This window comes from Bos grunniens, chromosome 3 (assembly GCF_055505025.1).
Source record: "Bos grunniens cultivar Pamir isolate PY7600 chromosome 3, Bosgru_T2T1.0, whole genome shotgun sequence".
In the NCBI taxonomy this organism is placed as follows: domain Eukaryota; kingdom Metazoa; phylum Chordata; class Mammalia; order Artiodactyla; family Bovidae; genus Bos; species Bos grunniens.
In genome coordinates, this window is record NC_141167.1 from 31884476 (window position 1) to 31897062 (window position 12587).

General features: G+C 36.8%; 1 protein-coding gene across 3 annotated transcripts in view; it reads left to right on the plus strand.

Moving 5' to 3' along the window:
• The window catches only part of PRKAA2 (protein kinase AMP-activated catalytic subunit alpha 2), an 80334-nt gene that overhangs the window by 39477 nt on the left and 28270 nt on the right, over nt 1-12587 (plus strand). For 2 of the 3 annotated variants that reach the window (XR_015160063.1, XM_086390187.1), the window contains exon 2: nt 2494-2635. The exons of the other annotated variant lie outside the window; for it this stretch is intronic. Coding sequence is in view for 1 of the 2 variants with exons in the window: in XM_086390187.1 (XP_086246313.1) it covers nt 2494-2635 (142 nt within the window). In the remaining variant the exon portion in view is untranslated. The remainder of the gene's footprint in view (nt 1-2493; nt 2636-12587) is intronic. 3 annotated transcript variants of the gene reach the window in all.

The window sequence follows — 12587 nt, forward strand, 5'->3', positions numbered from 1 at the left end:
TGATATATAGAAAACTATAAAACACTGGTGAAAGAAATCAAAGAGGACACTAATAGATGGAGAAATATACCATGTTCATGGATTGGAAGAATCAATATAGTGAAAATGAGTATACTACCCAAAGCAATCTATAGATTCAATGCAATCCCTATCAAGCTACCAATGGTATTTTTCACAGAGCTGAAGTCTCTTTTTAATTTTTGCTTATTTGTAAAATCTGTTGATTTCTCTGTCAAATCTGAACTATAGCCTTGAAGGGTAGAGTATTTTCGGTTTTAGGTTTTTCCCCATCTGCACTTTGAATATATTGTAGTACTCTCTTCAGCCTGCAGAGTTGCTGCTGAAAAATCAGCTTATAACTTTATAGGGATTCTCTTATACATTATTTTTTGCTTTTCCCTTATTATTTTTAATATTTTTTGTTTGTCTTTAATTCTTGTCTGTTTGATTAATACATGTCTCAGCAGGTTCCTCCTTGAGTTTATCTTATAGGGGACTCTTTGTGCTTCCTGGATTTAAGTGAGTGTTTCTTTTCTCAGGTTAGGGAAGGTTTTGTCTGTAATAGCGTCAAATATTTTCTCAGGCCCTTTCTCTCTCTCTTCTCCTTCTGGGACTCCTGAGAGTCCAGGATGGTAGTGATGGCTTGTGCTTGTCCCTGGAGCTCCCTGTAGGTGGTGGTGCTGGTGTGTGTGTGGTGAGAGGAGAAAAAAGCAGACCATTCTTCTTTATCCATTCATTCATTTGTTGATGGACACTTAGGTAGTTTTCATATCTTTGCTTTTGTGAATAATGCTGTGATGAACATGGTAGTGTAGATACTTCTTTGATATCCAATTTTTATTTCCTTCTAATATCTACAAGGGGGTGCAGAATCATTATATAGTTCTTTGCTTTAACTTTTCAGGAACCTCTCTACTGTTTTACATAGTGGTTACACCAATGTACATTTCTGCCATCAGTGCACAAGGGTTCCCCTTTCTCCACATCTTCATCAACATTGTTGTCTCTTCAGTTTTAATGACAGCTATTCTGACAAATGTGAGGTGATAACTCATTGTAGGTTTGATTTGCATTTACTTGATAATTAGTCATGATTTACCTGATGATTACCTGAAGATTTTGTGTATTTGGCCATTTGTATACTTTGTTTGGCAAAAAGTTTATTTAATCAAATCAGATTGGTTTCTTTGCTATTAAATTGTTAGATAATTTACATAATTTGGATATTAACCCCTTATCAGATGTGTAATTTGCAAATATTTTCTTCCATTTGGTAGGTTGCCTTTTCATTTTGTTGATGATTTCTTTTGCCATGAAGAGACTTTTTAGTTTGATTTAATCCTACTCATTTATATTTGCTTTTGTTGCCTTTGCTTTTGTTATCAAGTTCAAAAAATTATTGCTAAGGTCAATTCTAGGAGATTACCTCTTAGGTTTTTCTCTGGAAGGTTTATGTTTTTTTTTGTTTTGTTTTAAATTTGTTTTTAATCCATTTTGAGTTGATTTTTGTATAATGTATGAAATGGGGTCTATTTTCATTCTTTTTTATGTGGCTATCCAATATTCCTAGTGCCATTTATTGAAGAGATTATCCCTTCCCCATTGTATGTTTTTGAGTCATTTGTCATAAATTAATTGACCTTAATTATGCATGAGCTAATTTTTGGGCTGTCTATTCTGTTCCATTGATCTCTGTGTCTGGTTTTATGCCAAGACTATGCTCTTTTAGTTTTTACACCTTTGTAAGATAGTTTGAAATAAAGAAGTGTGATACATCTAGTATGTGCAAAATACTGTGCTAGACACTTCCTGGCAGACTCAGATGAATACTGACTGTCTTATTTGAGGAGGGTAAGAGCTGGTAGCTCTTACCATATGATTTTTCAAGAACACAAATAAATATATATAACAGCCTAAAAATGATGAAGGAACATGAACTTTGTCAGTATACTGTGAAGGTTTGAAAGAAAGAGATTCCATCGAATGTGGGAAAACAAGAAACCTTTGTAGAAAAGGTGAAAAAGGGCTACATGTGAATTTTCTGATGAAATGGTACTGAAACTAGTTATGAGTTTTAATTTATTATAGCAATTATTTATTCTTTCATAATACAAGTGATTGAATTGACCAGAGAAGAGGAAGAGAGGGACAAAACATAGTAATTCTATTCTATCCAAAAGATGTTTCAAATTCATACCTATAGTTTTAGGTATGAAAATGGAATTCAGTAATCCTTTCCACAGATACTTAATTAACATCTCTGTGCTGGGTGCTGAGGATACAGAGAAGATAAGATACAGTTTCTGTCCTTCAGGAGCACATACTCCAGTAGAGTAGACAGACATGAAAAGAGGTTATTTTCTGTTCTATACAATAAGTGATATTAAAGTGGTAAATATGAGGAAAAAAATTTGGGGTTACAGAGGAAGGAAGCATGGATAAATGATTACATTGCTATGGTGGCAAAGTTATTTTCCTTTTTCTTTTCTCTAGTTGGAGAGCATCAATTGACAGGCCATAAAGTTGCAGTTAAAATTTTAAATAGACAGAAGATTCGCAGTTTAGATGTTGTTGGAAAAATAAAACGAGAAATTCAAAATCTAAAACTCTTTCGTCATCCTCATATTATCAAACTGTAAGTACTTCTGCACCTGATTACATGAGAGAAACTGTCTCAAAATATATTTGAATTTATAAATAATTATCTATTTTTAGTTAAACTTTTTATAAATATACAGTTTTTCATATTTACATTTAACAAATGTAATTCATTTAACCTCATTATCCTTTTTTGCATGCTTCTGGTTTAGAATTAAAAGTCTAATTGTAAATTGACTCTTATCTCTAGTATTCATGTTGAAGGTAATTTAGGACTTTGCTATTTCTAGATTTATTTTATAATTGTTTTCTAGTCACTTTTAATGAACAGGGTATTTTCTTTTTGGAAAAGGTAGAAAGTAACTGTTAAAGATTATCTGCCATTATATTATTTGCAAAACTGCCATCATTACTTTAATTACTGATAGTAAAGTCCTTAGGAAGGCAAATTAATTTTTTTTTTTTTTGGATAAAGCAAGTTACAAACTTAGAAGATAATAAATTAAGAGTTTAGTAAATAAGTAATTAATTTGAAAGAAAATTAATTTAACATCATCTAGACCCATAGAAAATTTAGACATTAAGTATGCAGCAGCATTCTTTTACATCATTTGAAGTTGTGTTTAAAGTGGCTGAAATAGCTCAGTTGGGAGAACATTAGACTGAAGATGTGTTTAATATTAATTGTGAAAATGTAATATGCTAAAACACTGAAGACTGTCTTTATTTTTTATCTTAAAGCTTGGACAGAGTTTAATAAAGTAAATATTAATCTTACTGAGTAACTGATAATGGCTAGAAACTGTATTGAGCATTTTACATATATAATTTCACTTCATCCTCTCAATAAGTGTATAAGGGATATTATTATCTTCATTATACAGATAAGAAAATCACATGTTTAAAGAGTATCAGCAACTTGACCAAGGTCAAATAGCTAGTAAGTTGCAGAGCTAGTTGTTAACTTCATATCTGATTTCAGATGCCATGCTATTAACCTCTATTCCAGGACTGAAAAAACTGAGAAAAGCAGTATTAATATCTTTGAGACTTTGCTAGTTAGTTATCAGTTCAGTTCAGTTCAGTCGCTCGGTTGTGTCCGACTCTTTGCGACCCTATGAATCGCAGCACACCAGGTCTCCCTGTCCATCACCAACTCCCGGAGTTGACTCAAACTCATGTCTATCGAGTCGGTGATGCCATCCAGCCATCTCATCCTCTGTCGTCCCCTTCTCCTCCTGCCCCCAATCCCTCCAAGCATCATAGTCAGAGGTTATATTTAGTCTAAACTTTTTTAGTGAGCTGTCTTTAGGTATCAGTGTTGATGAGAAACAATCTGATAACCCTGTAGAGGCACTTTGTTTACCCATAACAAGGTTGCATAACAGCTGTGGTAGACAATAGTGCCCCCGCCGACACCCCTGGCCACCCAAAAAAAGGGAAGATGTCCTAATCTCCAGTGAGTGTGTTATATTATATGGCAAAGGAGAATTAAGGTTATGAATGGATTTAAGGTTGCTAATCAGCTGACAAAATAGAAAGATTTTCCTTGGTTATCTTGGTGGTTCCAGGGTAATTCAGCGGTCCTTAAAAGTGGACAAGGGAATCATAAGCCAGAGAAAAAGATTTGAGATGGAAGCAAGGTCAGAGAGAAGAAATATGAAAAGGATTCAACTGGCTGTGCCTGGCTTTGAAGGTGAAGGAAGGGGGCCATGAGCCCACGGAAGGCAGGTGATTTCTAAATATGATGAAATAGATTTCCCCTAGCGCCCCCAGAATGCAATGAAGCCCTGCTGTGCCTTGATTTTTAGCCCAGAGAGGCATGTATCAGACTTTTCCCTTTAAAACTGTAACATAATACAGAACACATTTGTGTTGTTTTAAGCACACTAAGTTCTTAGTATGGCAGCAATAGAAAACCAATAGAGTAGCATTCTTGAAATCTTTAAGTGAATGGCTGATCCAGTTATTGCTAGGATTTGGGACACGCATTTAGTCTTTTCTATAACTAGATGTATTTATTGCTAGGGAACCAGTGCAAATTGGTATGTTAAATGAGGGAGCCCCCTCAGTGTATCTTACTAACAGCATAAATATGCCACTAACTGTTCAGAGGAGGCTTTTGTGGGGGTTTGGTGTGCCATTGGATGACCTGTGATGACTCAGTTCTCTCATCATTATGATGAAGACTTGGTTCTAACAATAAGCTTCAGTGTCGTTTGATCTTCATTTGAAGTTCACTTGATCATAAGCATAAATAAGAAATGAGGTCCCTGAAATTGCATGGCTGTACTGATTTTAAGGTTATATTATCTAAGACCTGTGGTCTAGATGATCCAAAATTTGTATATACAGGTTTTTAAAGATATCACAGGAATTAAAATATCACCTATGATTCACTCTTCTACTCTTTGTTTCCTTAACTTTAAAATGGGGATACTTCATGGTGCTGTTTGAGAATTATTGTGTTCTCATTGTTACAGTGCCTGCTGGTTGAAGTGCATTGACCCAGAAGCAGGGTCAGTGATTTCACTCCTCTCATGATTCCAAATGATTTTCAGTTAACTGAACCAGTTCATGTCTGACTTCAATTCCATGTTAATAATTATTTTATTCAAGCTAATGAATAACTGAGTGGATGAATTTAGCTTCTAAGATAAATCTCTTTGCTCTTCCTTCCTGAGTGGTCACTTCCTATAAGAGGGGAAAGCTGCTAAGCCAGGCTAAAACTGTCACATGCCAAAGTGAGAGTGGAGAAAGGAGAGATCTCTGTATTCTTCCTTTCTTGACCTTATCACTTATATAATGCAAACCCTGAAAGAGGCCAAGGAAACTTTGTTCTTTTAGAGCATGAGTTCTAGTTGCTATTTTGTTCCTATAAATAAATCATTTTGTCAGTAAGCAGTTGCGATTGTTAAAAGGACTTAAAAGCTTTTTTTTTTTTTGATGTTATAGCTACTAGTGTTTTCTTGCTTCCATTTCTATAACTATTTATAGTTGTCTGACTTTGGTTTGACTATTTACCCCATTCTGTTTCAGAATTATTTCATTATGTTCTGTTTTGTGAAGGAGTACTAGGATGTTCTCAGGATTGGTCAGAAGGTAACTGACAGAGGTGAATTTAATGTTTAAAGTTTCTGGCTACCAGCCTAAGCTTAGTCCATTTAACCATGTTGCCTTTTAATTGTGAATTTGATTTTTTGGTTTTAAAAAGGCACTCATGTATTCTTGCTTCAGAATAAACTTGCTGACACAGCCTTCTAACAGTGTTAGTGATTTAAACAGGGAGAGAGACCTGATCCTTTCAGTGGTTTTGTTTGTTTTCTGCAATCTTGAACTACGCAAGTGAGCCAAAAATAGTTTCCTTGCTACAGAATGGACTTCTAGAATAAGCAAGAAAGTTTGAAAACTAAATACTGAAAATGAAGGTTGTATGTTGCATAATTTCTCTATTAACTCAAAATGAAAAAAACCCATGGGGAGAAAATTAAAAGGAATAAACCGGATTGAAAGGAAACTCCAACCTTCCCATCAACTAGAATTTGTTGAATTGATTTTTGTCCTGGTTTTTCATTTCCCCATGGTTCTTAGGGAAATTTCACTTTAACTGGTCAAAGGATCAACACTTTATAATTTGGCAAAGATGGTTTTTGCCTACCAACTTTTAAATATCTTTATCTTATCCACCTCATGGACAGCTTTTAACATTTTTCATGAGCACCACCTGAAAATGTTGTAGTCCCTAGATTTCTATGGCACCACGGTTTTCTGATTTTCTTTTTACATTCTTGCCTTTTCTTGAAGCTTTCTTTTATGGGCCCTTCATTATCTGCCTGACCATTAGATACTGATATACTTCAGCATTCTGAGCTAGTGTAATCTTAGTGAATCCTTTTTAGGTGACCTCATCTGCCACCATGGTGTGATTTGTCATCTCTATCTTAAAAATTTACAAATCTATGTTTCTGCTGAATTCTGAACCCATTCATTGAACTATTTATTGAGTGTTTTCCATTCTGAAATCAAAGAGCCATTTGAAACTAAGTTGAATTTTTTCATATATATGCATATGAAAAATTCATATTAGTTTATTGAGTTCAGCTTAGTTTATATATGTATATAATTCAACTTAGTTTATATATATGTTTGTGTGCATGAATGAAATAAATTTGTGTGCATGAATGAAAATACCACTCATACAATTTCCAAAGCCTAAAACTTGAGGATCATATTTAATTCCTCTTCCCTTACCCCTTACATACAATTGATCATTAAGTTCTACTACTTTTTTTCCAGTGTCTCCTAAATCTGCCCATTTCTCTCTGCTCTTATTGTTACCATTTTCTTACTTGTTGTATTTCAAGTGTTGCTTTTGCTTGGAAAACTTTACCTATATCTCCCTTCCTCTAGGCTTCCAATTCCAACTTGTCCTTTAAATACAAGCTTTTAAATGCAGTTACCTCTAGAAAAACTACTTTGCCCTAGCCGTAACACAATGGGTCAAGTTTCATCCTCTCTGTTCCTAGAGCACCCAGAATTTCAGCTTTTCCAAAGCCCTGGACATTACATTGTAATTGCTCATTTTCTTTTTAGTATCTCCACAAGATTGAATTCTTTAGGTGCAAAAACAATATTTGTTTTCATCTTTTATTCAGCCAATTTTTATCAGGTACCTAGTATCTGATAAGCACTGTTCTAAGGCTTTGGGGGTACAGTAGTAAAAGACAGGGTCTCTCTCTGCACTTGCGATGTTTATGGCTGGCCTTATCTAGCAGCTCAAAATAGTAAGTAAACAAATTAACCAGACTATCTTAGGCATTGATAAGTGCTATATGGAGAGTGAAACATGGTGCTGTCCTTGGGTGTGACGAGGAAGGAGGAGGTGCTAATTTAGATTAGGCTGTTAGGAAAGCCTCATTGAGCAGAGATAAGGCTTAAGGATTATAAAGATCTAGCCATTTGAAAACCTGGGGACAGTATTTGTAAAGCAACCTCAGAGGGGTGAAAGAAAGATTGAGTATTGTAGGAAAAAGAAGATGACTATAATCTATAATGTCGAGAATGGAGTGAGTGATGGAAAGAGAGGTAGTTCATGAGGTCAGAGAGTAGCCATGGACCACATATCATAGGATCTTGAAGACTTTGCCGAGAGGTTTGGATTTTGTTCAAGAAGTTGAGGGAGTGAGAAAGTTGGAGGAGTGATACGGCCATAGTGTCGAATGGGTACAGAGACAGAAGTAGAAGCAGAGAGACCAGCCAATTAGGAAGCTGTTGCTATGGTCCAGCTGGGAGATTAATGATGGGTTTAGCCAAAATGGTAGTGTAGATTAGTGCTGTCCAATATAGTAGCCACTAGCCATATGTGGCATAAATTTTAATTAAATTAAAAGTTTTGGTTCTCTGGTCATATTAGCCACATTTCAGGTGTTTTAATAGCCACATGTGGCTAGTGACTATCATATTGGAAAGTATAATAAAATATTTCCATCACTATAGAAAGTTCTGTTTGATGGCACTGGTCTAGCTGGAGATAAACCTGTCAATTCAATGTATATTTTAGAGGTAAAACTAATAAAGTACTGAGGAAAAGAAAGGGAATGAGGAATCTTCTCTTTGCCTAAGCAACTGGAATTTGGGGTTTTGACTTGAACAGTTAGGTGTTGATGGTACCATTTTCTGAAATAGGAAGACTAGAGGAGAACCATGTTGGGGGTACAAGTGAATGTTAATGATCTGCCTTGGCTGTGTTAAGTTGAGCATCCCATTAGTTATCTAAGTGATAGTGAAGATTGGTGCCGTCAGTATCATCTTTATCTCCTCAGCACCTAGTAGGTGTTCAGTGGTTACTCTGTGTATAAAGAAGTGACATATGAACAAGGTCCTGATGGTTCTAGAAAAACAACAAAGCAAAAGAATGAAAGTGTAAGGAACGTGGTATGGTGGGAACAAGTAGTTTGATTTGTCTAACACACAGACTGTTGTATAGGGACATGGAGGAAAATAAGGCCAGAAAGTTAGCTTGTTGATACATTCATGCAACAGATAGCACTGGGGATACATCAGCAAACAAATAGAAGTCAACAACAAAATCTTTACTATTATGGAGCTTATATTTGTGTGTGTGTGTGCTTGTGTGCTTGTGGCATTGAAGAGATAGACAATAAATCCTATATTAGTAAAATATGTTATATATTAGATAGTAAAGAGGTGAGGAAATATGCATGCAGATATTTTGGAGGGAGGAAATAACAGATGGCAAAAGCTGCACATACAAAGGCTATGAGGTGGAAATTGCTACAGGTGGTAGATCATGGGAGCAGAGTGATCTGGGGGAAATGGAGTAAGAGGTGTAGTCAGAGACACAGAGGGGAGCCAGATTGGATAAGGGTATACCAGACCATTGTAAGAGCTTTGGTTTTTAACTCTGAGTAAAGGAAAGCCACTGGAAAGTTTTCACCAGAGGTGTGATATTATCTGACTTATGTTGAAGCAGATAAATCAGATTAGGGGTCAGTTGCAGTATTCTGAGTGAAAGAGATGGTGGCCTGGATTAGAACATAGTGTGGAGAGTATTGAGAAGTAAACATATTTTATATATATTTTCAAGGTAGAGAACAGGATTTGCTGACAGATGTAGGTTGTGGGCTTCTCTAGGTAGCTCAGATGGTAAAGAATCTGCCTGCAATGCAGGAGACTTGGGTTCAATCCCTGGGTTGGGAAGATCCCCTGGAGAAGGGCATGGCAACCCATTCCAGTATTCTTGTGTGGGGAATCCCTTGGACAGAAAAGCCTGGCAAGCTACAGTCCATGGGGTCACAAAGAGTCAGACACGACTGAGTGATTAAACACAGCACAGTAGGTTGTTAGAGGAGAGAAATCAAGGATGACTCCAAGGTTTGCTGGTGTGGACAAACAAAAAAGTGGAGCTGCCATTAATTGAAACAGAAAAGATTGTAGAATGAACAGATTTGAAGTGGGGTTTTAGGTATCAAGAATTTGATTTTTTCTTTTTTTTGAAGTTGAAATACTTATTAATTATCCAAGTAGAAATGCAAGTAGTTTATTTGATATGTGAGTCTGAAGTTAGAGGAGAAAGCTGTAAACTAGAGATAAATTTGGAAGTCATCAGCATATAGATGGTATTTAAGATATTTAAGGCCCAAAGACTAGATGAGATCCTCAAGGATGTGAGTGTGGAATGTGAATTCCACAATCCACTTCTTCCTCCATAAGAATTCAAGGAATTGACCTCTAGGTCACCATGATGTTAAGATGTCTGGGAGAAGGGGAGGAGTCAGCAAAAGAAAATGAAAATGAGCAATTAAAATGGTTGGAGGAAAACCAAGAAAGTTTTTGGTGTCTCGAAGCCAATTGGAAAACATATTTGAAGAAAGAGAGATTATTAACTTTTCCTTATACTGTTGAATATTGAGTAAGATGAGACTGAGAATTGACCATTGGATTTGGCAAGGTGGAAGTTGCTGGTGTCTTTGAAATTTGTTGGAATAGTGAAGACAAAAACCTGTAGGAAAGAATCTGAGATATAGAAGGGGAGATAGTAACAACAGCATTCAGGGATTTTAGAGAAGAGAGACATAGGAGTGGTAACTAGAAGGAAGTGTGAGATCTAAACAGTATTTGTTTTTTAAGATGGAAGATATTATAGAATGCTTGTGTGTCAAAGAGGGCAATACAGTCAAGAGGGAGAGATTGATACAGGAGAAAGAATAGCTAATTGTAGAAACCAAGTTCTTCAGTATGTGGGACAAAGGAATCCAGTGCATAATCGGAGGAATTAGTCTTAGTATGTGACCCTGGAGTAAGTGGCTATGTGTAGAAGAGGAAAAGAGAATGAGAAAAAGGAGTCAAGGAAATTAGAGGGCATGTATTGGACAGATCATCTACATGCATATCTTGTTCACCCAGAATGATGACAACATTCAGTTCAGTCCAGTCACTCAGTAGTGTCAGATTCTTTGTGACCCCATGGACTGCAGTATACCAGGCCTCCCTGTCCACCAGCAACTCCCAGAGTTTACTCAAATGCATGTCCATTGAGTCAGTGATGCCATCCAACCATCTCAACCTCTGTCATCCCCTTCTCCTCCCACCTTCAATCTTTCCCAGCATCAAGGTCTTCTCAAATGAGTCAACTCTTCGCATCAAGGATGTGAGTATGGAGTGTGAATTCCATAATCCACTTCTTCCTCCATAAGAATTCAAGGAATTGACCTCTAGGGCACCATGATGTTAAGATGTCTGGGAGAAGGGGAGGAATCAGCAAAAGAAAATGAAAATGAGCAATTAAAATGGTTGGAGGAAAACCAAGAAAGTTTTTGGTGTCTCGAAGCCAATTGGAAAACATATTTGAAGAAAGAGAGATTATTAACTTTTCCTTATACTGTTGAATATTGAGTAAGATGAGACTGAGAATTGACCATTGGATTTGGCAAGGTGGAAGTTGCTGGTGTCTTTGAAATTTGTTGGAATAGTGAAGACAAAAACCTGTAGGAAAGAATCTGAGATATAGAAGGGGAGATAGTAACAACAGCATTCAGGGATTTTAGAGAAGAGAGACATAGGAGTGGTAACTAGAAGGAAGTGTGAGATCTAAACAGTATTTGTTTTTTAAGATGGAAGATATTATAGAATGCTTGTGTGTCAAAGAGGACAATACAGTCAAGAGGGAGAGATTGATAGAGGAGAAAGAATAGCCAGTTGTAGAAACCAAGTTCTTCAGTATGTGGGACAAAGGAATCCAGTGCATAATTGGAGGAATTAGTCTTAGTATGTGACCCTGGAGTAAGTGGCTATGTGTAGAAGAGGAAAAGAGAATGAGAAAAAGGAGTCAAAGAAATTAGAGGGCATGTATTGGACAGATCATCTACATGCATATCTTGTTCACCCAGAATGATGACAACATTCAGTTCAATCCAGTCACTCAGTAGTGTCGGATTCTTTGTGACCCCATGGACTGCAGTATACCAGGCCTCCCTGTCCACCAGCAACTCCCAGAGTTTACTCAAATGCATGTCCATTGAGTCAGTGATGCCATCCAACCATCTCAACCTCTGTCATCCCCTTCTCCTCCCACCTTCAATCTTTCCCAGCATCAAGGTCTTCTCAAATGAGTCAACTCTTCGCATCAAGGATGTGAGTATGGAGTGTGAATTCCATAATCCACTTCTTCCTCCATAAGATTTCAAGGAATTGACCTCTAGGGCACCATGATGTTAAGATGTCTGGGAGAAGGGGAGGAATCAGCAAAAGAAAATGAAAATGAGCAATTGCTCAGGTGGCCAAAGTATTGGAGTTTCAGCTTCAGCATCAGTCCTTCCAATGAATATTCAAGACTGATTTCCTTTAGGATGAACTGGTTGGATCTCCTTGCAGTCCAAGGGACTCTCGAGTCTTCTGCAACACCATAGTTCAAAAGTATCCATTCTTCAGCGCTCAGCTTTCTTTATAGTCCAACTCTCACAACCATACATGACTATGAGAAAAACCATAGCCTTGACAAGACGGACCTTTGTTGGCAAAGTAACATCTCTGCTTTTTAATATGCTATCTAGGCTGGTCGTAACTTTCCTGCCAAGGAGTGTCTTTTAATTTCATGGCTGCAATCACCATCTTCAGTGATTTTGGAGCCCCCAAAAAGAAAATCTGCCACTGTTTCCACTGTTTATCCATCTATTTGCCATGAAGCAGTGGGACCGGATGCCATGATCTTAGTTTTCTGAATGTTGAGCTTAAAGCCAACTTTTTCACTGTCCTCTTTCACTTTCATCAAGAGGCTCTTTAGTTCTTCTTCACTTTCTGCCATAAGGGTGGTGTCATCTGCATATCTGAGGTTATTGATATTTCTCCCAGCAATCTTGATTCCAGCTTGTGCTTCATAAAGCCCAACGTTTCTCATGATGTACTCAGCATGTAAGTTAAATTTAAGCACAGTGACAATATACAGCCTTAACGTACTCCTTTTCCTATTT